The sequence below is a fragment of the Phymastichus coffea genome, unplaced genomic scaffold (assembly GCF_024137745.1).
Source record: "Phymastichus coffea isolate CEN01 unplaced genomic scaffold, Cenicafe_Pcof_1.1 PCOF00203, whole genome shotgun sequence".
Lineage (NCBI taxonomy): Eukaryota > Metazoa > Arthropoda > Insecta > Hymenoptera > Eulophidae > Phymastichus > Phymastichus coffea.
Genome location: NW_026707014.1, coordinates 78,215 through 102,997, shown reverse-complemented (window position 1 = coordinate 102,997; position 24,783 = coordinate 78,215). Strand labels below are relative to the sequence as shown.

The window sequence follows — 24,783 nt, the reverse complement described above, 5'->3', positions numbered from 1 at the left end:
ACTGGCAGAGCGTCGACTAGCAGCTCGGCGCCTTCCTCGACGTCGCCGTTGAACGCGACCCATTGTATCCCAGGCGCAACGTCATCGTCGCGCGTATACACACCCGAATGAATGAACTTGAGCTATCCGGTCACGCGCTTTACGTTCGACGTACTTCAGATCCGAGCGCCTCCGCTAGCTCGTTTTAGCAATTCCTTGAACAATTTTATTCCAGCCTTTTTTCTTGAATATCATGAAAAATTTGTATAAAATTGGGTTATAGGTTTTCTATGTCGCTCGCAAAAATCTAAGGGATTGTACATAGTTGGTGAGTCGACGAATTTGACACCGAAAGAGAAGAGGTACCCGAAGGCTTGGGTGAAATCGATCATTTCTCGCACGGTCAGGTACAAAAACGCCAGGTAAATTGTCGCCAGAATTTTAAGATATCGCAAAATGCCGAAGGACATGGAACTCGGCTTGCTCACTGCGCACTCGGAGTATGATAAAAATCAATTCGGTACGCCACACCGGTGATCCCGCTCTTGTCCCGGCGATATTGTCTTCCAGGCAGCTGACCGAGTCAACGCCTTTCAGTGTCATCGATTTGGCGAAGCCGCGTAATTGACTCTGTGAGTAGCGCGCCAATTGACTTCCACGGTGAAAAACATCTCCGGCAAAGTCATCTTTTACCCTCTCCAATCGTGAACGTGTTCGCGAGCAGCTTCCTGTTGTCCAAACGGCCCATTCCCTTCGAGCTGCAGAAGTGCGTATAAGGAGACAACGTGGCTCATGCCGCGAATCGCTCGGAAATAATCTTAGAGTGATTGCAGAGAAGTTCACTACGGTATCTACGGCCTGTCGATCGCTAGCTTCCTGTACGGCTTGCTGAACGTGAATCGATTCGACAACGGTAATCCAATTCCGCGAGCGATCTCTCTGTGCTTGATCGACAGCTCGGGCGCGCCTTTTCCTTTCCAGACGAGGTGCCGCCACTGACGAGCAGCCGAGTCGACTGGTTCGATTGTCCAGCTTACCCCTACGATTCGATGCGATGCTTCGTGGACGGAGACGTGAGAGCTTACGGCCTGAGTGTACGCGGACCGACCGAAAGTGGCAATCGGCGTTGCATCCGTGCTTTTTTTGTGCGCAAATCGCCCACAACGCGCTGCTAGAGAATTACGAGGAACTTTTGGTCGTCAATACCAGCCGTAGACACTGATCAGTTGTTCTTCACGGCTTACGATAATGATAGTCCGACTTCTGATGTCGGCAAGCGCGTTTCTTAAATCTCCAATTTTCGCACAGTATCACTGCCATCTCGGCCAAAAATTGCTCGGAACGGCGTTGCTCAATCTGTACAAGTACAGGTGCTGCCTTCCAGTGCGGTTAGTTGCACGAGCAAGTTGTGCCACAATGTCCACTGGATCTTTATCGAATTCAAGGCAAATATCACTTCTTGAATAAGCCATTCTGAAAAAACGAGTGCGCTTGTCGGTGTTTAGTTTTAAGAGCCAGCTGAATTATATATACGAGAAAAATGGAAATGGAATGTTTTAGAAAAAATAAACAAAGATATCGATGCAGACGAGTTTGTAAATGTTTTTGCCGAGAAAACTTGATCGCGCGAGTACGTTCCGATTGCCACCCTCGTCACGACCTCAGCGCCGACAGTTGCGAACTAAAATCCACATCAGCTGATCGTTTCGGCTGCCCACCTTTTGACGTCAACGTCATTTTGATAGATAAACGAGTATTCGGTTCTTTAGTTTTTTTCATGGTTTTTAACGAGATGGCTTATCGACAAACCAAACGTGTTGAACTTACCGTGATGGTGAATCGGATAGTTTAATAGTTTCATTTGACTTAACGTGTTTTAACCGCAAACGTATACTATACGATGTTTAAATTTGAAATTTGAAAAAATATTTGCATTGCTAATCAATCCTTCTAGTCGCAATTATAACGATTTTGTTTATTAAGGTGAGATGCGCATCGAGCAATGACTAACTGCTTATAAATCATTTACTGTATGGTTAAAAGGGATTCTGCAAAGCTTTTAAATTTTTCTAACCAAGACTTTTGTTTTGATTTGCTTCAATTTAATTCATACCTGTTAATTAATTGTTCGTTAACTGGAATGATAAATAAAATTAGCCTAGAATTTGGTTATATTTTGTTCTGCTAAATGAGCCATAGAGATTTGCATTCTATAATTAATTAACAACAAAAAATCCTACTTTTACAGATTTGCTGATGACTGACATATAAATTATTTAATCATATTCCATGTAATACACTAAGTAATCACAAGTAAAATTAAAAGCCATCTGAAGGATAAGAAAGCATGAGACTTCATGTGAACTTCTGCAATGTTCAAATTAGAATCATATATAACTCCTGTTATCTTGAGTTATGTTGAAAAATATGTCAAGAACTTTAAACCAGAGCAGTCACAGGTTAACTATAACATATGTTCATTTTAGATCATTAATTTTACTTAATGATAATTTGAAAATGTTTTAATTTAGGTTTCCTTGTGGGGTGGGGATGCATTATTTCAAAATCTTGATTTACGGCTGGAAGTTCTGGAGGAACAACTAAATCTTCCATTTACTCTTGTCAGTGGCCACATACATGAATTACTGATTCACGTGCCATGGGTTAAAATCACATCAGAACCTATTGTTGTTACCATTAATACCATAGGTGGATAATTTTTTAATGATTTCTAGAGACTACAGAATATCTTTCAAATATTAATTGAAATAATTAAATTACAGAATGTATACTCAAATTGAAGGATCACATGCAATCAGAAAATGTTTTTTCATCGTCTTCTTTCAGAAAATCAGCGGTATCTCAGTGAGTATTGTACTACATTTAACACAATGAAAAAATTGAAAACGGAACTTTTCTGTTAATAACAAATAAATTATTACTTATTTTCCAATCCAGAGAAGAAGCTCCACCAGGCTATATAAAAAGCATTGTCACAAAAGTTATTAATAATATTACTATTAATTGCAATAATTTAATATTAAAGTATGTTGAAGAGGACATTGTTCTTAGTATTAATGTTAGATTTTTATCCATGCAAACTGTTAACGACAAATGGGAACCTGCATTTACAGGTATATTTTTTTAATATTATGTTAGAAATAGTAAATATATATAAATTCAATAGCATATTATATTTTATTTATGTAATAGATATTAGTAACTATGAGATGAAACTACAAAAAATGATCAGTATCCAAGATTTAACGTTATGCCTCGACAAGATGGACACTTCTGGCAAAATAGAAATTTATCAGGTATTCTCCTTGATTTTTCCACTTTAACAGCTCTTAAATATTAGTTTGCTATCCTTAGATTCAAACTTAATTTTGTAGGATCCAGTTTTATATCGATGTTCAATGACAATACGTTTGATTATGAGTTATCACAGCAATACTGCAAAACAAGCATCAAAAGTAAGGCTTGATCTACACTGTCAAAAAATGGAATTTAGTATCACAGAGCAGCAAATACCTATGATATTGCGATTAGTTGCACTGCTTTCATATTTACAATCTGGGCAGTATTCTTCAAATACAAGAGAAAAATCTACCATTTTAGTGGATGAAAGTGAAAGTGGTTCAAATGGTCAATGTTAAAAATATTTCGTTCTAAGTTTCTTACTTGTGCCATTTGTTTTAAATAAAAGATTAATTTATTTTTGTAGAAGATGCAAGTCAAGTGGCTAATTTACCAGCAGACAATAGCTGGGGTATGTGGGCTTGGAATACAATGTCGGCTATCCTACCATTAGAATGGGACGGTGAATGGTCTAATGAAGATCGCTTGGCTTATGCAGATAACGTTATACACTGCGGTTTTTATATTGATGACGCAACAATTACTTTTAAGGTATGCAAGAATACAAATAAAACATGTACCTTGCTACTTATTAACAATGAAATATGTCTTTAATTTCATTTACTATTTCAGACTGTGGAGAGCGTGAAGGAGCAACTGTTTTATAAGTCTAAAAAAATTAAGTATAAGTCATTTTTATCTCTTCGATTTTCCGAAGCTGTTCTCGATGCAGTTTTACAAGGAATTTTTATGACAAATTTCACAATTGGTTTTGGAACTATTCGATTATATCCACGTGGAACGTGTAGTTGTGGATATTTAGAAGTTGTCGACGGGATGCAGGTAAAAATGTAATCTTATCAGAATTTTTCACTTAATACTAACTATTTTATTATTTTAGCCTCCACTGTATTTAATTGCTGGAGAAAGTAATAGTAAATATTTGAAAGATACGTTGTTTGACAGCGACACATTAGAGAATCAAGGGAAAAAGAGAATTTACAAAAAAGACGTGTCTTATAATCTTACAACGTATGCAGTTCCAATGTTGTTAGAAAGATGCCCTGCTTTTTGTATGAATTATATCCACTACATGGAAGCACCTGGAGACTGCACTCCTGAAAACATTGCCGAGTTTGCATCGAATTACGAATATAGGTGAGTTAATAAAGGTCAGTATTAATTATTTTTTTCGCTCAACTACATTTTTATTTTTCAATTTTCAGTAATTTCCACGAAGAGCGATACATTAGATACGGTGTAGGAAATCTTACATTGAGATTATGTTCCGGCCTGCTTCACCGCACAGATGCAATCAAACAAGCTGCTGACAAATACGATTATACTCCTCACGTTGTACCAAAGCCATGTATGATAAAAATATCACAAAAATCCAAACGTGAACTATATCTATTAAATAAATTCAAACATTTCAGTGCCAACATTCGAGGAATTACCACCGGTAACAGTAGAAGAATACGATGCTTTACGAGAAAATACTCCCGTGGTGAAGACGAGTTTCTACATTACAAAGAGCGCAATTCAGTTTCAGTTTGCCGATCATCGTATTACGGGGCTATCTAGGCAACGCAAATTCGCTGAAAGCCGAGTATGATAAGCTACTTACCTAGTTAATTAATACTTAATTATTAGTGTGTTAATTATTTTTCATTTAATATATTTAGATATTGCCATTAGTGCCATCCTTATCCGACGATCCGTTCTTCAGCATCGAATGTGACGTGATTTCGGCAACATTAGAGCAGCCACTCTACGCATTTAGACTAATTGCTTGCGCGTCAAAGCAAACCGACATTCCAGCCGAGATGCTTGCTCAATGTTACCGAAATGTTGAAGTTCAGGTAAGAATCCTAATAAACATTTGGGAAAATAATTATAATGTTCATGACGTACATTATCATTTTGTAGCTACAAGGAATTAGAAGTCAAGTTTACCTCAAAACCAACTCTCGTACGTCTATCATCACACCTTCCAACGCAGAATACAGTTTCCGTTCGCTGCTTTACAGTGATTACTGGAAAAATCTTAACACGATCCACTACTCGCACAATTTGAAGATTGACTCTCTGACTATCACCGGCACCAAGACCAAAATTATGGTTGTAAGCTCCATTATTGACTCGCTTCTACACCCCATGGATTCCAACAATCCACTTTTGTCTTCTTCACTTTTCGCCGATGCCTGCAACGAAAAAAGTGAATACTCAAAAAATATAATGTTTCATAGAGATAATGATTTGAATATTATTTTTAGTTCCAGTTTTTATCGAGCTATGCTTAGAGAACATAACTCACGAGGGCATTTCATCCGCATCGATAACATCCGGTACAATGAGTGTGAATTCCGTCAAAATGTTCGCTCACAACGAAATTCAACAAGTGTTTATACTGTCGGGGCCTGAAGCAGACGATCAAAGGTACTTTCCGTCACCTGCAGCTTTAATTTTGTTTCTAAAATCGACATGATGGCGATAACTTATTTTTACAGTGCAATCGAAAACCAAAAACTAGTTAATTTAGTACTGCAATTCCCAAAAGATCCTGAAAACCAGAGTCATCCCACCTTTTTATCCCTTCAAATTGCCGCGATGAATGGTTGCTTTGACCCTTTGCTTCTTCAATGGCTCGACTATCGTGTAACTTATTACAAGCTCAACACTCCACACTTGATTCGGTTTGACAGCATTCAAACCACTACCGACAACACATCCGTCGAGAATACAGTCAGTCGTAAGAAAACTTTTCCTAGTTTACACGAGAGTGTTCACAGCTCGTCGGACAAGGAAAAGTTTAGAATGAAAACTGACGAGTTAATGCGTGGCGATAGCTTCAACGAGTCAAACGTACGTATAATGAATTCATTTGTGAGATCGTTAAAAAAAAAAAAGAAACGATCGCTTGTGTTATGTTGTCATTTATAGAGCGCGCCGAAGATTAAGTTTGTGTGAATATTACTCGCAGGAGATGACAGAGAAAACGAGGATAGCGGAGAGATTGACTGAGTATCATCCATGGTGGAACAAACTGATTTTAATTGGGACTGTGGGAAATCTCACGGTTTACATTCCAACGAAGAGTATTAGTGGAATTGGAGCTGCAGGTAACAATTTTTGTCAACTTATAAAAGAGAATGTTTAGTAATAATTTATTTGTGTAGGGATTGAACAAGCAAAGGAACAAGCTTTGAAGAACGATACTGCTTTGAAAATTTTAGTGATACGAACGCCGATCTTTAATGTGCATTCCTCGAATATTCAACCAGACGAATCACTCTTTCAATTACACAAACTTCCCGTTATAATTCCCAAAAAATTCAAAATTCAACGTAAGTATCTTACCACTCGATTGATATTTACTACAAATAAATAATTGTTCTTTCTACAGAGACGCACAGTTTCCCGTGGACCATTGAAATCTCTAACTTCGAGTGTTTTACATTGAATAGCAATACGCTGAAGAATTTTATAAAGAAAGTTTATTTCAAAGCTACTTTCGACTTAACTGCCAAAAATTCAACAATTGTCGCAGCGAAAGAAAAGTTTGCAGCATTGAGCCTATGTTTATACGTCGATACTTCACCTATTATCGTTTCTATATCCGAAGAACAAGTAAATATATTGCGGTATTTTGTAATTGAAGGATTGAATAACGGTTTTTTTGTACCTTGTAGGTAACGTTTTTATACAATACTTTTACAAAAATCGCAAGTTTGATACAAATTTCACCAGTGCGCAAGATAAGCGAGCCAAGTAGGTGTTTGAAAGAAGTTAAAGATATATCCTTAACTGTGCCTAGGAGTTCGTCTAGTCCATCACAGTTACCGTATCCCGAAGACGTCACTTCTACATCTAGTATTTCTGCCGCTAAAGATAATTCGACCCAAGGTAAGAAATAATACCAATTATTTTTATTTATGAATCATGTGAAATGAATTAAAAATATTTCATTGTTAGATGAAGATGACTTGCAACTCACAGCCTGCATACAATGGACAATAACGAAAGTAGCTGTGAAATTATACGTGATGGGAGAATCCGATTGTGCCACTTTAAAATTAGTACTGGAACTCGAAGATATCATTACCTCCGTAGATGTGCACTCGGTGTATTTCAAACTCAAGCACAAAATTACTACTGGCACAATTTTACACTATAAAAGGTATTGTAATCATGTTGAATATCTAAAGTTAATGTTCTCGTCACGAGTTTCGAATTTTTGTAAAACAGGAATCCGCAAGCACAAAACTGGGATTTCGGCGATTACGTCGGTATCATACTCTGTGGCAAAGATGATAGCTTCGAGAAAAGCGATGATTCGGGTTTTATGAGCCTAACTCTGACGGTTGCTAAATCTGGAAATGTACACACACGATGGGGTGCTCGCAAGAACTGTAAACCTCAAAAGGTGAAATGAAATAGTCAAGTTTGGTGTTCAAAAATGATTAAAATAATTTTTTTACAGAAAGATGCAAGAACTGAAGCTTTGCAAGCAACAAATTCCTTCATAACGGAGGCCATCGTAAGAATCCAAACGATTGACTTGATCCTTCCTCCCAGCGTTCTCGCAAAATACATGCAGTTCGCAAGACCATTTTTTGATAAAAAAACACATGTTGATACTTCAGCCAAAACTTCTAGAAATGCTTTATCACCCTTTGCCAGTATGACTAATTTAAGAAACGATTATTTACCGTTGGTTTACCTTGAATTCAAAGGAATACGAGTGATGCTACCTGTTACCTCGGAATCACTTAAAGAGTTTCAGCACGATTTATTGATGTTACAGGCAAGTGGTTTGTGTAATCGTATTAAATTATTTGGTAATTTCGATGACATTTATTATTGAAATTATAGTTGGACGGTATTCGAATAACCCCGCAAGCAGAAAATCCAATATGCAGATCACCCTTACGACCTGATATTTACCAGTTGGCTGCGCAAGCGAATATTTTGAATGTACCTGGTTCGGCAGTGGAAGATCGTCAGTATCAAATAAATGTGGATGGTATTTGTGCGCATACAACCACTTGGAAAGATTATCAGCAGAGTGTCACTCAGGTATGCATTCTTCTCATAAGCAAGTTATTTCAGAGTTTTAATGGCGTCTTTTTCGCGTCTGTAGCAAATGTCTCAGTCGTACCTGTATACAATGAACGAAAATCCTGCAGTAGAGTGGAACAAATTGGGAAATGGTAGTAGCTTAGAACCGCATTTCTCAACTTTACCTGTGATAACAAGGTATTCTAACAAAAATCCATAATAGCAAATAACAACAACTAAGTTGATGATTCGTTCTTACAGGTTCGATGTTAGTTTCATATTAGCGCCAGTCGTCGTGTTCAAACCTGAAACTATGGTGTGTGCTAGCGCAGCTGAAATAAATTGCTTAACTGATCTGGAATTCATGGTTAATCTCGATCAAATAAAATTGATGACGATTCTCAGCGCTCAGTTGACCGATTTAACTATTTCCGAGGGGTACGAGCAAATGGAAATATATACGACACCGAGTTTTACTAGGCGAACTTCTGTCGCATTAGATTATCGTAGTAACTTTCCAATTAGACAAGCGATTGCCGAGTCCGAGGTTGATTATGCTAAAGATAGTGGGGTTGATTTTGAGATGTTGAGCATTAACTCTACTAATTTTGTGAGTTAAATTGTTTTTGTGTTAAATGGATGTTTGCTTAAACAGGGTTTCATTACTTTTTTGGTGAGATTGCAGGAGAAACCTCTACAAGAAACATTGGAATTCATGCCATTTGAATTTTTGATAAACTGTGGTAAAATTACAATGATCATATACGATATTAAGAAGCCGGGTGATTTTCACTGTGATATTGTAAGTCAATGCAACATCAATCTTTAAGCATGAAATTTCATAATCATAATTAAATATCTTTGATTTTTTGCCACAGAGTAAAAGTAAATTGGAAAAAGACGATGTAATTAATCTAAAACAACCACTTCTTTACGCGATGGCAAATCAACCAAATTTCTATTTTTCGCAGCAAAATTTCGATAAGAAACTGCAGGTGTGTACATAATGCAATCACTTTTTAATCGCCGTAAAACTAATAACAAAAAAACTTCGTAGGTTTCATGCTTCGACATAGCTTTGCAATTGGGTGACAAATTAGCCGAAAATTCGTCGACAATACCTAATGAGTCGTGTTTCAAAGTCTGTCTCGTTGAGACAAAAAGTGGTGAATCTCATCCAGACACAGGAATACCGCCGTCATTTCTGGTAGTCAAGTGCGATATGGTTGTCGGTAAGAATCTACAGTTTTACGTTGAAATTGGTCGGCCAACGAAACTACACGCTTCATTATCAAGATTGCACGATCTGCTGTACATTAAAGATAAAGTAAGTCATAATAAGCATACAAGCGTATGGACGAATGCTAAAATTCGGAACTTTATAGGTATTTGAATATGTTACAAGTGACACAAGCTCCAAACGCGTCGATCTACCTGCCTCAATGCCATCAACACGACCTCAAATATCGAAAACAAGTATTCCAGACATAACTATCAGTAGCAAGCAACTAGTTTTCTCATTTAAGTCCGAGTCGAATTCTGAATTGTTGTTTAGCCTCGCTTCTTTGTCCGGCAGTTTAACTACTATTCCTCGGCCAGAACGCATTTTCAGCACACTCAGTTGTGACTCGTTGGTCGTTTCCGCTCTGGTAGATTCGAGACTGACGGTGCTGTTGAATCCGTGCAGCTATAATGCAAGCGTGAACTTTGTCAAAGAATCTTGGCTGACCACCGGCAGTGGTCCATTGATTCAAATCCAAGCGGAAAGCGATTGTTTGTATTTAGATATCGGACCGAGACACATACTATCTGTAAAGGATATTTTGGGAGATGTGGGTGAGATTCTCGCGAGATTGAAAGCTGATGATGAAACAATGGAAGTTGACGAAGACGATGCTATTGGAGTTACAATGCACGAGCAACATTACAAGGACGATTTGAAATCTGGAGCTTTTCAATTCGTCGATGGCAATTCCGATGAACTTCCTTTTCCCTATCAAGTGAGTATTCCCATTCGAAAAAATTCATGAAATAACGAATATCTCAACGTTCGACGTATCGTTCAAGGTTGTATTTTCAACATCTCCAAAGCATACCATGGCTTGGCGATATCCTCATCCACGTGCACTCACGAGAATCCACGTCAGTCCAGTTCCCATCGAGGTAAGTACATTATCTTCAACCATGTGTACTGCATCACTTGACATTTCGATACGTTTGCAGAGTCTCGATGATAGTGACGAGTCGGAAGAACGTGTACCTTGCGCCATCGAGTACTGGAGCGACACTCATCAGTCGTATCAGCGCTACGTAGACTTCTACGTCTCGGAAACCGACAGCTACCGTTTAGACTTACCTGACCGTACACCTCTTCAAGCAGTAGCTTGTACTTGGCGGATAACATTGTTACGGTCCAGTCGATTGTCTAGCAAAGCTCTGATAGCTTGTCTCAGAGTAGACTCTTACTTCAACCCACGAATCGTCCCGAGGGTGCAAGTTGCACTTGCCGTTAAAGCTATTCAAGTATTATTTTACAATCACTTAATAGAGAGATTCTACGATAATCTACCGGTACCGTTGGATAAATTCAAATTGAATGGAATGATCCCCGAGACTCAGTGTTTCGGATTGTTAGAGCATCGGAACGCGCATTTCCATTTCAACGGCTGGCTAGAAAATTCTCAGCTGCTCAACGTCGCTGGTGACATTAGACTCCACGTGTTGGATTACGGATTACTTACCATGCAAGAAGTCCTCGACAACGCGAATATCACGGCTCAAGTTTCGTTGATCGACGGTAGCGATATGTCGCTTACGTTTGACGCGTTTTCCATCAAACTCAGTCCGTCGACTTTTCACACTCTCGCACTCTCGGCTCATCTGTGGAATAACATGTTGGGCCAGGACAACGGCAAGATGCTGGTTCTTACCACGATATACGTCATCGCCAACGACACGAACATACCGATTAGGTTCGGGCAAAGCGGCACCGACGACAGTATTTTGCTGGAAAGTCGGCAGTGTCACTTTTACTCGTGGCGATACGCTGGCAATCAAGTTCTCCGTATATCCGTCGAAGAGAACGGATGGTCGTGGAGCAAGTCATTCACAGTGAACGCCGACGATACTTATGACGCCGACTTTCCAAACTCGTCTACTGATATGGTCGTTTCCATCTGCATCACTTCACTCTCGGCGTCTCAAAAGCTCGTTACCTTCTCAGGACAATTGACCATCTCGAATCAAATGACCGATGGCTTTGAGATGCGTCTTGTCAAATACGACACAACGACGAAACAACGTCCTGTCGTCTCCAGGGATAGCTATCACATACCAGCGAAAAGTCGGCCACCGTCGATTGTACTGAGCGACGGAAATAGCATGGCTATGAGGTTGAGATTCTCTGGCATGGCGAACCTTGCTTGGACGGGTGATATACCGCTTGAGTCTAATTCGAGGTGGGGTCAACCTTGGCTCGTTAAAGGTGAGAATTCTTTGATTACTGCTTTACGATATAAATTACACAATATTTGTTTGCAGTGCCTTTACAAGAGAAGGGACAGTTTATTAGTATTTGGGTACGAGTAATCGTGGAGAAAATCAACGGTAGGAATAAAATTCTCGTAAGTCTCGAAAACTCAATTGAACTTTGCTCAATTCTCATTGTATCTTTTCATAAAAACCGATTTATTACTCAGGCGATAATCAGTCCGCTTTACATGATCCGTTCATACCTACCAGTTTCGGCCAAAGTTCAGATAGAAACTCCATCTCTAAAAGTATCCATGAACACCCTGGTCAACGGTTGCGGCGAGCGTCAGCAATTATACTGTCCTGGAACGTTCGAGCATTTTCATCAACTCACATTCCAGATAGAGTACGTACTTCCATCGATCAATCAGCCTTCATTCCTCACTCGATGCCCAAACGAATAAAAATTTTACATTTCAGATCTGGCGTATCCGCGTCGAATCCATATGTACCGCTATCCTACAGCTCGGTTGATCAACGTAAGTTCTTCAAACGCCCAGAGAAGGAAAATATTCAAATGATCCTTTCCGAACTGGAGTCGTTGAAAGATGAGCCAAAGTGGCCATTTCAAACAGATGAGTTTCGTCCATGGATACCTGCAGATCAACCGCAGACTCACGTCCAAGTGAAATATGTGGACGCAGGATTGGCATCAAGCACTTTGCTGTTGGAGCTGCAACCTTGGGCTTTGATGCTGAATTCGTTGGGAACGCAGGTTTCTATTTTGTCGCAGGATGTTGAACTGTGTCGTTTGCCACATTACGGAATCGTTGCACCACCCAAACTCGAGGTATTTGTTATTTTTTGTAGAAATTGCTTTATTGTATGATTTTTTAATTAAATGGTTCATTTCTCTGTAGGGGACTTTTCACGTTGGCGTAAACATAAGCGATACGTTTTATATGTCATCTCCGTTGCAACTAGTCAAGCCAGATTGGAGTCAAAGCTTTTACATGCCTCGCGTGCAAGGTTTGATCCCATTGGAAGGCAACGTCAAATCTTATATCGATTGCTGTTCAAGCGTCAGTATTCTCGATTGTACAACAAGGATTACAACAAAGATCCTCATTTATAATTTTATTTTAGATATGCATGTTGAGCATCAATTCAAGCGTACACAAAGACATGCGCGTCATCCACATATGCAGCAACTATGCGATTGGAAATATGACTAATATAGAGTTGCGTATAGCGACATTAGCAGTACCGGGGTCACTTACTAATTTGAGCTTGTTGAATGATCTTATGCCGCAGAGTATTAATGTTGAACCTTTCACCGACCAAAAGTAAGTTCACGACAAATCTTATTTTTTATGAAATTTAATGCTTACAACTGTTTATTTATTTGTTTGCTTTTTGTAGTCATGCCATTCCAATAATAGAGTGGAACACCGTGTACGGAAAAAGCGAAGAGCCATTTGTATTATACATTTCTCTGCAGATAGAGAATGCATCGTGGTCATGTCCAATTCGAGTGGATCAAAATTTGAGTAGGCGATGCGTTGCTATCCCGGTAAACCTTTAACATTTATTTATTTCATTCCATGAATTTTGTTTTGTAAAAAAAATAAAAAGTGAATTATTATCGCAGAATGATCATAGTACTATTCCCCTCGTGATAACAACTCAAGAAGATAAAAATACTGTCTACATTATGGTCTACGTGGATAAACATCCTCAAATGTACATCGAAAATACATGTTCATTCGAAGTTCTAGTCGGACAAGCCAACGAAGAATCAGGTAAGATAAATCATTTTTTGGTATTAAATTAGCGAATAAAAGATGGCGTTTTTTTTACAGTTGATACACTGCCAGATACGCAACATTTCACTTGGAAATGCCATATTAAGAGTAAATATTCCTGTCACTACTCGATGCCGACTTTGGGTAGCAAAATTCCAGATTTACCCAACAATAATGATAAGCCTGTGTTAATGTTGATATGCGCTCTACCGAATGCTGAAGAGCAGTTTGATAAAGACGATTTAGGTATGTGTGATTGTTATTAATTTTTTTATGAATTAAAAGCTGAACTAGATTTTTATAGGCAAGGATAGTTATAATTGGTCGAGGCCGATTGATCTGTCGTCTTTTCCGTCAGAGCAAGTGGTTCGTCTTCAAAATTTCGGAGACATAAAGATTATCATGCGAACTGTTTGTTATACCATTTTCATACGCATAACTTCAATGTCTTCTGTAAGCATGTATTTCCCTTTGATATATTCACCCATACACTAACTGTGTTTTTTTTATTCAAATAGACGGAAATCACGGCTCAAGAAATCCGAAATAAAATCGAGAAGAAGCAGCTACCGCCTCGAGAAAATGAATCTGTCATGGAGGATTCGTCCTTCACGCAAGAGGAAGAAAGAATACCTACTAACATAAAAGTAATTAAATTGTTAAAATTATTACCTTAACGAAAGCCTACATCTCCAAACTTAATTGTTTCGTGTATTTAACAGAGACCTGGCAGTTCAACATCGACGACAACGTTCTTTTCCGCTCAAGACGAGAGCCTCGAGACCGACTTATCTGTCTCACCACGTGTAAACGCATCGTCCGAAATTCATCGCCATGTTTTCGTCAATCACGAAGACGATAAACAACAAAAATTGCGAAGCTTCTCGGCGAGTGTCTATCTACAAGGCATTTCGATAATAATAATGAAAAATGTTAACGGAAACGCACAAAGAATCGAAGTTGCAAGTCTGAGCATCACCGACACGATACTAATCATGGACTCGAAGAGTGGTATTAGTAATTTGAGTGTTTACGTTGGGGATCTACAGTTGGATAATCAGATGTTCGAGCACGGTGGATTTGATTTTCCTGTAGTAGTGATCAGCCAGAAACCATTTGTCAAGAAGGATGTGTCGATTTATTTGAGTAACAGTTTAAAGAAAAATATCAAAAACATTGTGGAGAATTCTTTGTTAACTATCGATCTTACCTGGGAGAACAACGGCAACGATAGAGGTCAGTATTTAACTTTCTTCCTGTTGTCCGAAGCCGCGAAATTAATGAAGCTTTTCTAGTCTGCAAGGAAGTAGCTGTGAAAGTAGCCCCCATAAGCGTCTACGTCGAGGGCTCCTTCGTAACTCTGCTCATGGATTATGCTACGTCTATCGTTCCACCGTGTTTTGTCTCCATCACACCACTGAAAAATCCCGTCCAATTGCAGACTTTCAATGACATTCGCATTCCTGACCATGTTCTCGTCGATTCAAGAATAATTAGTCACCCACTTCGTCTACAAAGTTTCGTTATCGAGCCGATGTCGATTTTACTCAGTGTGCATACTGCGGTACATCTGTACGTCGCATTCGATCATTCGCCATTGTACTTCGAGGTTTTCGATAGGAAGAATTTGGTCAGCACTCCGTACAGATTGGGCAATGCCCTAGCGATGCACTATCTGTCTGGCGCTATCTTTGGAGTTGGTAAGATGAAGATGAAAAACTGTACACCTTCACGAGATTTTGAATTGTGGTGAATGTTTGTAGGTTGGGTTGTTGGCTCGCTAGAGATTTTAGGTTCGCCGGGAGGCTTAGCACAAGCACTTGGTTCTGGCATCAAAGATTTTGTGTCGATGCCATTCAGAGGACTTTTGCAAGGCCCTTGGGGTTTCATTGTCGGCGTTACTCACGGCTCCGCGAGTCTTGTTAAGCATATCACAGCTGGTCGGTCTACTTTAGATATCGGTCAATTATAAAAGACGTCGCATTTACAATTGTCTCCTTTTTTAGGTACTGTGAATTCAGTAACGAAGCTGGCGTCGAGCGTAGCGCGCAATCTCGACAGGTTGACGCTCGACGAGGAGCATCTGCAACGTCAAGAAGAATTCCGACGTACGAGACCTCAAGGTGTCGCGCAAGGATTATATCAAGGCCTGACTGGTTTAGGCATGAATTTACTTGGTAAGTGAATGAAAATAGTCGCTGTTTCATTTGGTTATGATGATTTTCAATGTTTGTTTTTATGATAGCTGCGGTAGCTGGCCTTGCGCATCATCCTCTTCAGCAAGTGATGTCAGGTCAAACGTCGACCAGAGGTTTAGTCGCTGGAGTCGGCCTTGGATTGGTTGGAGTTGTTACGAAACCCCTTAGTGGTGCTGCTGAACTAGTCGCTCTTACAGGGCAAGGCTTGCTGCAGGGCACTGGATGGAATTCCATGCCATTGGTGTGTAATTTTATTTCAAATATTTAAAATGAAATTACCACTATCGATACTATTCTCTTGTAGCCTCGTAACAGACCTTTGGTGCAATATTCAAATGGCTCTTCGGTCACGTCTCTTCGTTACGCTTGGCGATTAATGCCTTTACTGACAAAGAGTCACGACAGTATTCTTCACGTTGCCAGTGCCGATTACGCACTCCTTCAGAGTGGCAATCGATCAGTTACTTTGGTACTGACGCGACAGGCGCTTCTAATTGTTAATGTGGCAGAGGATAGCGTAGAGAAAATTTACTCATTGAAAGACTTGGTTGCTGCTGATCATTCGTCCGAGACGACGATGTTAAGACTGTATTGTTCTAGTAACTCACCTTCACAAGAGAGGCGGAAGACCGTTACTGTTGAGCAGCTTGAGGTTCATGTGAGCATTTTCTTGTTAATTCAGTTAGCTCATAAGCGTTAATTTGTTTGATGAGACGTTGCAGCCGTAACTTTGAGATTGAAATGCTTAATATTCAACGTTGATAAAAAATAATAATTAAAAAAAACAATTATTTATAATTTCATAATTATCTTAAAAAAGAATATCTCAGAATAATTTCGTTCATATAACTCATTATTTTGCTATTAAGGATTCTGATTTTGAAATGAATATGAGCAAACGCAAACAGTATTTTCTTTGATTTTCGGGAAAAGATGATGAATAAAATTGCAAATTGATGAGGTATTTATTTTATGTAGACTTTTATTTAGGAAATAATATAACCAAAACTTCCATCTGTTTTATTACATAAAAATTATAAACAAGTCATGAAATTCGACAATGTGAAAATTAAATGAAATATTCTATTTGAGTGTTGTTCTGATAAAACGTTATCATTGATTATGAAAATTAATGAAATAAAAATCATGCTTTGAATTTAGATGCTTCACTAAACTCAACATACAAATATAATAATAATTATCTTTCTAAAATCATCAATTTCAGATGGATCAAGTGATGCGAGCGCGCGTAGCCGAGTTTCTGCGCACGAGTAGTACGGGAATAGCAAGTGTATCAACCAACAGCGACACTCAATCCGAAATTCTGGACAGCGTACCAACAGATCCAGAAAACTACTTAACTTTCTATATAAGCTCAGATTCACTAGGCTATTTACTATCGGTGTTCAACGTAGCTAAAAGGCAGAATCAAGACCACGATTTCGCGGTGATCTAAATATCTTACATAAATTTGTATTTTGAAAATTATTGTAAATAAATCGAGAGACATTTTTTTGTTACTTATACGAGTATAAAAAAAGATTATTTTTACTTGATGAATGCCGAAATAAATAATTATATACACTATGATTTTTTTTAATCGACAATTTCTTAATGGGTTCTTTATCTAAGTCATAAAATTTTTTCACTTGAATGAAGTTCGTAATGGATCTATAAACGCCTTATTTGATTTTATATCGTATGAATCAGTTTATTTTGCAGGATTTTTCTTGGCTATTACACCGTCTTTTGTTGGTTCGGTCGTGCGGTTTTTCACGATCCATGGATGTTGCAGGATACCATCAAGGCTAAGTCTACATTCAGGTTTAACAACTAATAACTGAAATTGAAAAATAAAAAGTTTGTTATATTATAATTTTTTTCGATCAGAGAATGTTTGAAATATAATTTATAATACCTTAGAAATAAAATCTTTTGCTCCATCGCTAACATAATCAGGAAACTTGAAACTTGCTTTCCTAATCTTATTGTAGGTTTCATCATAAGTTTTAGCCAGGAATGGCGGCTCTCCAACAACGAATTCATAAGTGAGAACTCCAACTTCCCATAGATCAACTGTATGATCATGAGTTTTACCATTGACCATTTCCGGTGGTAAATAATCCAAAGTTCCACATAAGGTCTCTCGTCGAGATGAGGGAGCATGAACAGACCAGCCAAAGTCTGCCATTTTCAATTCACCATTTACACCTAACAATAAGTTTTCAGGTTTAATGTCTCTGTGAATAACTTTTCTTGTGTGGCAGTATCTCAGAGCATCAGCCAACTGTGATATATATGTTGCAGCTCTAGAATATGAGAACAATAATAATCATTAGACAATACTTCTAAAAATGATCAATCATATGTTATTTTTTCTTGATGATTACCTCACTTCATCGAAACGTTTATTTGGTTGATTCTTTAGTTCCTTGAATAATTCACCATTTGGAGCATATTCTAAGATTAAGTATACTCTGGTATCATCGTGGAAATAACCATACATCCTTAAAATATTTGGATGCCTACGAAAAGGTCATAATTGTTAGTTCATTGTTATCTCTTCACACAAATACTATAAACTTTTAATTATTATACCTCAAGTGAGTTTGTATTTCAATTTCTCTTCGAACTTGATGTTCAATATCTGCCTTAATAATTTGATCTTTAAACAGAACCTTCATTGCCACTATGAACTTTGACCTTTTTTCCCTTGCCAGGTAAACATTACCAAACTTTCCTTGGCCCAGTGGTCGACCAATATCAAAATCTGTTATAGCCCATTGCTTCTTCTTAGTTTTACCATCCTCTGAAATTTTACTCTTCTTATCATGGTTATCAGATTTTTGACTAGTGACTTCAGCACTTGGCTTTGAGCTTCTTGGTGGAGGCATGAGTTCACGAGACTTCTTGGCGTTGCCTGATGGTTCCTTATCTCTGCCACTACTTGGCTTTATGTTATGTTCCACTTGATTTTCTTGAGTCTTGATTGATTGATGCTCCTTGTGCTCCGTTTTATTTTGACTTCCCGTTAGTACACTTGATTTGAAAGTTCTGACTTGACTTTTGACTGTTTGTACATTCTCTTTTCCTCTCAACATTCTGTCGATAGATAAACCAAACACTGAAACACGTTAAGGTCGTTATTTCAACGGAAAATTTATTTAATTACCTTTCGTCTGATATACAGACCATTTGTGCACTCACCTCTTTTGGCTTGAAAAAATTAGACAATTCAGGTTATACTTCTTGATGAGACGCTACAAAGTCAAACACCGTTTGTAAACTAACTTGTACTCCAAATACTCAGTCCAGCAGAGCAAGAGAGAGCTCTTTAAATGCCCTTTGTCATATATACGAAACGACTTGCTTGTACGTGCAATGCGGTGTATGCTTTTTCAAGTTTCAAATATTAACGAACATTTTGTGAAAGCCCACGAAGCCGGCCGATTGGTTAAAGCCGATGATGTATTTCCAAGCAGACAACGTTTGGATTGTTAGCGCGGTATTTTCAAAGTTTATTTCATTTGTTCAATAATATAGCCTTGTTTAAACGATAATTAAATAATCTTAAAAATGATATAACAATGTCTGCAGAGAAAAAATACTGGTGCAGTTGTGCTCTGGATCTATATGTACACATTTTAGGATTCCATCACGTAGATTTCGTTATTCTTATTTCTTTTCAAACCGTTTGTAAATGCCTGACTCGGCTACCCTTCATAATTACTCAAAAAAATATTGACTGTTTACACATGGCTTTTTACGAAATATACAAAATCGACAGAGAAACACGTCCACGAAAAAATGTCGGTAACTATATATTCCTATATCTCTATCTGTATGGCTTCCTATGTTCCTCCGTTAATCGGTATAGAAGTATTTTATCTCGATCCCGCAATAAACAATTATCTCATGCACTTGTTGAATTCACTATTGCAGTTCATTGCTGTTTGAACATGTGCACTGATAATTAAAAACAACGGAATTTCTCTCGTGGCTGGATTACGCTGTCAAGACTATTTGAACACAGGCTGCGGGTAATTTAGTAATTTGACTAAATGCATAAAAACAAATAAAATTTCACGTTTTAAATTCTGTCTGACAATATCTATAGTTTTCTTTTTTATTAAAAACATTTTTCGCGACCATGCCAGCACATGTCAAGAAAATGTACATGAGACCCATATTCCAGTGTACGGATGCATTTCAGCTGATCTGTAAATGGGACACAGTAGTGTTGTGCACCGTTATAGAGAAGGTATTCTGCTTTTTCGTCATTGTTTTGTAACTTTTATGTAATCCCATCTCAGGGTCAGCATATAGTAAGCTGCACGAATCCTAGAAGAAACGCATCAATCTTAGCGCTAGATCCTTGCCCGACGATCGTAAAAAGAAAAACAGTTGCTCGAAATCACTGCTGGAATGAAATAATGGGCTGTCTGTCGGTCGAACAAATTTTAATAGTTATAAAATATCTCTTCTGGACTGCGACGATCTAAAGGGCATAAGAATAATTCAGCAATTGCAGTAAGAATTTCATCGCGCAAAAGTATTCTACGTCACATTTGTATTGGAGACACTGCAGAAACGTGCACGCAAGTAATAGGTATATACAGAAATAAACAAATGGAAGTGTTTCCAATTAAAAAAACGTCACTTGTTCTCAAGTTTGCCGCGCACTCGTCTGACTTTTTTTTATGAGCTGATAAATTGTCATTACAGTCAAAGGCCTGGATAACGACTTGGTTGTCCTCGAGCGTGTTATATCTTCTCCCGGCGTGTGTATAGTTGACAATCATTGCGTTGATAGCTGCGGCCTAAAGGATATCAATATTTGGCATGATCGTTTTTGGCTCGGACACAAAATACGAGCCCCATTGTTACAAGAAATTTCATTATTTTTCATCTGACTGATATTTACACTAGAGAGTTGAACGGAATCGAACAAAGTCACTGTGTTGGGAAGAAATAAAAATAACAATCATAATCTTAGTGCTGATTGACTTATGATCAAGTGACAACGGTGCTACTAGAGTATAAGTTACTGTAAAACGGTTCGGGGAACAACTGTTAGAGGCGATGCCAAGTTTCAAAATGGTATTCGTGCATTTTGAAAAACTATATTGTTTTTATAATAATCACGAAGCGTTAATGTACATTGTATTATTTTACGTAAAAAAGTATCCCGTAGAGCTTGAGATCTGTAAACGAATTGAAATGCACGATGTAGTTTAGCGACGATTGTGATCTTGTTTTCAAAAGGTCGACAATCTTCTTAGAGTTTAGGATATCATCGACATTATCGGTTGATCGAGGTGAAAGTGCGTACCATCTCGAGCTTTTTCTCAGCGGGCGAACACGGAAAACGCGTGAGCAGACCCTCTTTGGTGCCGCCAAAGAAAAAAAAATGACGAATCGGTTGAAAGTTAGGCGCGATGTTAGGCGCGCGCGAGATGATACGCCCCTCTGGGTAGAGCGGGTAGAAGGGCTAGCGATGCGACCATTGGATGGGAACGGACGGTGAGCGACGGTGGGCGGCGCGGCAACGACGAAGAACGCGGGGTCCAGCCGCGTCGAGCTCGATCATCTCGCGTACGCCGCTCCCGCCTGGGAAGTACGCGGACTCTGCCTCGGTAGCGCTTTGAAAGCCCGTCGAAATCAGACAACCGTCGTCAAGGTGACGCGCATTGAACTCACCGTCGACGACAATGTCGCCGTTTGCTGGCACGTACTCCACGCAACTTTCTCGGCCTCGCGACGCCTATTATCATCTTACGATACGCACGAGCAAGCTCGCCGTGCGTAAAGAGAATTGCAGTCGATCGCTTGTCGATGCACGGCATCTGTGTATAAATGACGAGTCAGAGGGGATGGCGTGAAGCTTCCGTAACGCCTCGGGCTTACCGAGGGTGGGCGGACTCGTTTCGCGTGATATATAACCCGTCGCGAGAGAGTCTTTGCATAATTGACGATAATTTAACCAGAAATATGAAGAGAGAGAGAGAGAGAGAGAGAGAGAGAGAGAGGCGAGAGAGACAGAAGCAGTGTGGATATACCGATGTGGCCTCACCGGGGACTGCGAAGCGGTTCGCGTGCGTATTGTTTTGGACGCTATCGCCTGCGTCAACCAACCAACGCACTCGATAGGCCACACGGCAAGCTTTGCCGTTAATGCACATTGTAAAATGTAGGTTCGCAGACGCCTACGTGTCTGCTCGGATATTTCAAACTAGGCGTGCGTTATCGAGGAATGGAGCTCCACGCACATTGACGACAAGAGTTACTTTGGAGAGGCTTTGACATTTCAAATATGCAACTCGAAGGTTCACATCGCTGCGTTCATCTGACTCGAAAAATCAAGCCACGCTTTCGCGCGTTGTTAACTCTTAGCTGAACTGAATACTTGCGATATAAGAAAGCCGTGAATTTTGAATGCCGATTTTATTAGTGTTTATAGCGATGTTCAATTCACGCGAAAGTCGAGGACGATACAATACATCGCGCGATGGGGGCAGGAGCTCGAATTCGGTGGTGACGGCGAGGAGCACGTAGCCGGCCACGATCAATCGTTACAAGCCCGACGGGGAATCGAACCGGGCTAGCATCGCGTAGCTGGAGGCGACGCGCGGTGGAGCAGGTGGTCAGGGTGCGCAGCAGCACGAAGCCCAGGCAGTAGCTGAGCAGGATGACTGCCCACGAGCTGTCCATCGTGTGTCCGTCCTGCGTAAGTGACGACGGATGGGCTTGCCGGTCTTCGTAGCACGCTCATCGCCAACGTCGATCCGATCTCATGGGCACTGTAACGCGACGAGTCGATCGTCAGCGAGCTCGTCGGTGGGTTTTGTGCCCACGGTATCGTTCGTCAAGGCTTGTCATTGGATCTCGCGTCCTTTGAAAAATGATAAATAGTCGTGATCGCAACGAGCACGATAGGCGTTGCCTTTGATCGTTCACTGGAGACATCGCAGCACTCTTGTGAAGTGAAGTCTGCGTGCCATTCAAGAGCGGGGCTCCGTGCCTGTGCTGAGTTTTCGGCGAATCGTTTGCACGCGTTAATGATTTATCTGCCTTGCCAGGCTGCCTTGTGGCGATGGGAATGCAACCCAAGCGCCCATGTTGCCTCACTGTCACGACAGTTATTGGATTCTACTTATATTGACAAAGCGACAATTTTACCTACGTACGTATACTTGTTTCCACGATGGAGGAGATGATTTCCCACGTCAATAGTATAAAAATACATATACCCAGGCTAGCTGTTTCTGTTTCAGTACTGGCGTACTTTTTTCTTTATTTCGATTTGAAAAAAAAAAATCATCGAAATAATGATGTTTGCAAAAGGCACTGGAGAGATTGAAAGAAATATTAAAGGGCTCAAAGAGCTTTTGTCCATATATAGTTGAAAGCAAAGACTGTACTCCATTCCATTATATATACGACGGTAAAATTTGAAAGGCGAAAGTCACGATTGATCAATTGGTTTTATATCTGACAGCTGCTTTATCCACTATAAAAACTGATAAATCAAAAAGCTCTATCACTCGAGATTAACACGCACTTCATAAATTGACTAAATTGAGAATTTAGTTGGGCGCCAGCAAGTCCTCGGGCTTATTGTGTGTGTGCTCGATGATGTCGCCGTCTACGTCATAGCTGGCTTTGATCTCCGTTCGCTCGCCACATCACTTAGGACAAATAGGCGCCGCGATTGTATCCCTTGCCGGAATCTTATCCTTCTGCAACTAAGATATTTTGCAACTATTTTGCACATTGCCTCGTTCGAGTTTGCGCGACATGCAAAAATAACAGCGTCAAATGGTTCGGCAGACATTATGAGAGCAAATAGTCGTGCCAATCTTAAGCGAGCACTCTCTCGAATTTTTATTTGGGATGTCCTTTTTAGATCGATTTGTCCATTCCTCTCGTCAGCGAAAGACTCGATATCCATCTATCCATCTTCTGATGCGCTCCTGCTAGCTTTGCTTCGGAACTACCAGCCGCGATCCGTAACGAGAACACACTCAGAACTGTATAATGAATCTGCATGGAAATATTGTTGTGAAATGAAACTTAGGCACTGCGCCAAGACGAAGCACAAGAGTTGTAACGTGACTCGACAAATGGGCCGTGATCGGTAGCTTGTCGGTGCGAATTTATACACTTTGAAAAACAATGGTCCTTATCAGGAGACGCAGATAAAATGTGAATAAGAAACGAGCATCTTTGCAGTATTCTTGAATTTGATCCAAGATCGTGTCGAGGTGTTTTCGACATCCATTTTTCACAGCCACTCGAAACTAACAGGGAACGACGAACGTTTCCGATAATCGTATCAATTAGCCGTGCTAGTTACTGCTATCCTATCGAAACTTGAATTATTCGCGTTACCAATAGATAATTATCGATAGATAGCTATGGGCTAGCATTGGATAAGTACCTGGCGATACCTTTTTTCCAGAAAATTAATAGTGGCTCTAGAATGAACGTTATTTTTTTCAATAGAATCGAACAATTGCACACGCACTGCCATCTCCGATCTAGTCTTGAGGAATGCGATAAAACCAGCAAATGTATTCCAAAATTCAAATTCAGCATTGTACGTAGGTAATTAAGTCTAATTCATCAATTATTCGTCAATGCCAAATTGCATTGCGTAAAACTTTTTCACGCGATCGCGTTGTCGGCATTACAAAGGGAAAATTGAAGCTTGGTTGTGTCGACAATGCAAAACGAGCGCTACTATTGAAAAAAGGAAAAACGGTAAGACTTATTACAACTAAATAAATAACGGCCACGCGCTCATTAATTGCAAGCCGTTCTCCGATAAGCGAGATGACTGCAGCTGCGATAGTAAAGCCCAGCGCACTGATTATAGTGTCGTACAGCAAATTCATAATCTTATGAAA

The 24,783-nt window shown here is 39.5% G+C and overlaps 2 protein-coding genes across 2 annotated transcripts; one reads left to right on the top strand and one right to left on the bottom strand.

Moving 5' to 3' along the window:
• The first annotated feature begins 1,811 nt into the window (after positions 1-1,811).
• On the top strand, positions 1,812-17,330 carry LOC131673896 (intermembrane lipid transfer protein VPS13B). Its single transcript, XM_058952262.1, has 49 exons — positions 1,812-1,962; positions 2,228-2,438; positions 2,511-2,688; positions 2,763-2,844; positions 2,938-3,113; positions 3,193-3,296; positions 3,375-3,627; positions 3,707-3,891; positions 3,973-4,182; positions 4,241-4,497; positions 4,566-4,708; positions 4,776-4,948; positions 5,025-5,201; positions 5,269-5,557; positions 5,616-5,778; positions 5,850-6,204; positions 6,323-6,461; positions 6,519-6,686; positions 6,746-6,969; positions 7,032-7,245; positions 7,315-7,519; positions 7,588-7,765; positions 7,823-8,146; positions 8,215-8,418; positions 8,483-8,598; positions 8,662-9,010; positions 9,086-9,202; positions 9,279-9,395; positions 9,458-9,727; positions 9,786-10,400; positions 10,468-10,563; positions 10,624-11,884; positions 11,941-12,023; positions 12,099-12,277; positions 12,352-12,721; positions 12,792-12,953; positions 13,018-13,217; positions 13,294-13,444; positions 13,523-13,673; positions 13,734-13,922; positions 13,981-14,129; positions 14,195-14,323; positions 14,399-14,912; positions 14,972-15,376; positions 15,440-15,616; positions 15,683-15,853; positions 15,922-16,115; positions 16,179-16,532; positions 17,100-17,330. The coding sequence occupies exons 2-49, from the start codon at positions 2,352-2,354 to the stop codon at positions 17,328-17,330; spliced, it is 11,238 nt and encodes a 3,745-aa protein (XP_058808245.1). The 5' UTR covers positions 1,812-1,962; positions 2,228-2,351.
• A 23-nt stretch (positions 17,331-17,353) lies between these two features.
• On the bottom strand, positions 17,354-19,282 carry LOC131673898 (aurora kinase C-like). Its single transcript, XM_058952265.1, has 5 exons — positions 19,082-19,282; positions 18,473-18,998; positions 18,265-18,399; positions 17,793-18,183; positions 17,354-17,714 (listed from the first exon to the last, which is right to left on the bottom strand). Exons 2-5 carry the CDS (start codon positions 18,973-18,975, stop codon positions 17,586-17,588), a joined length of 1,158 nt encoding a protein of 385 aa, XP_058808248.1. The 5' UTR covers positions 18,976-18,998; positions 19,082-19,282; the 3' UTR covers positions 17,354-17,585.
• Positions 19,283-24,783: the final 5,501 nt, after the last annotated feature.

Bases quoted from the DNA above. Each gene is read 5' to 3' on its own strand.
- LOC131673896 (XM_058952262.1), top strand. From the start codon at position 2,352: ATGTTCAAATTAGAATCATATATAACTCCTGTTATCTTGAGTTATGTT. The intron at 4,183-4,240 runs GTAAAAATGTAA...TTATTATTTTAG, and splicing joins AAGTTGTCGACGGGATGCAG to CCTCCACTGTATTTAATTGC. The intron at 12,278-12,351 runs GTACGTACTTCC...TTTACATTTCAG, and splicing joins CAACTCACATTCCAGATAGA to ATCTGGCGTATCCGCGTCGA.
- LOC131673898 (XM_058952265.1), bottom strand. From the start codon at position 18,975: ATGTTGAGAGGAAAAGAGAATGTACAAACAGTCAAAAGTCAAGTCAGA. The intron at 18,400-18,472 runs GTATAATAATTA...ACCTTTTCGTAG, and splicing joins GAAATACAAACTCACTTGAG to GCATCCAAATATTTTAAGGA. The intron at 17,715-17,792 runs GTATTATAAATT...TTTCAATTTCAG, and splicing joins CAAAAGATTTTATTTCTAAG to TTATTAGTTGTTAAACCTGA.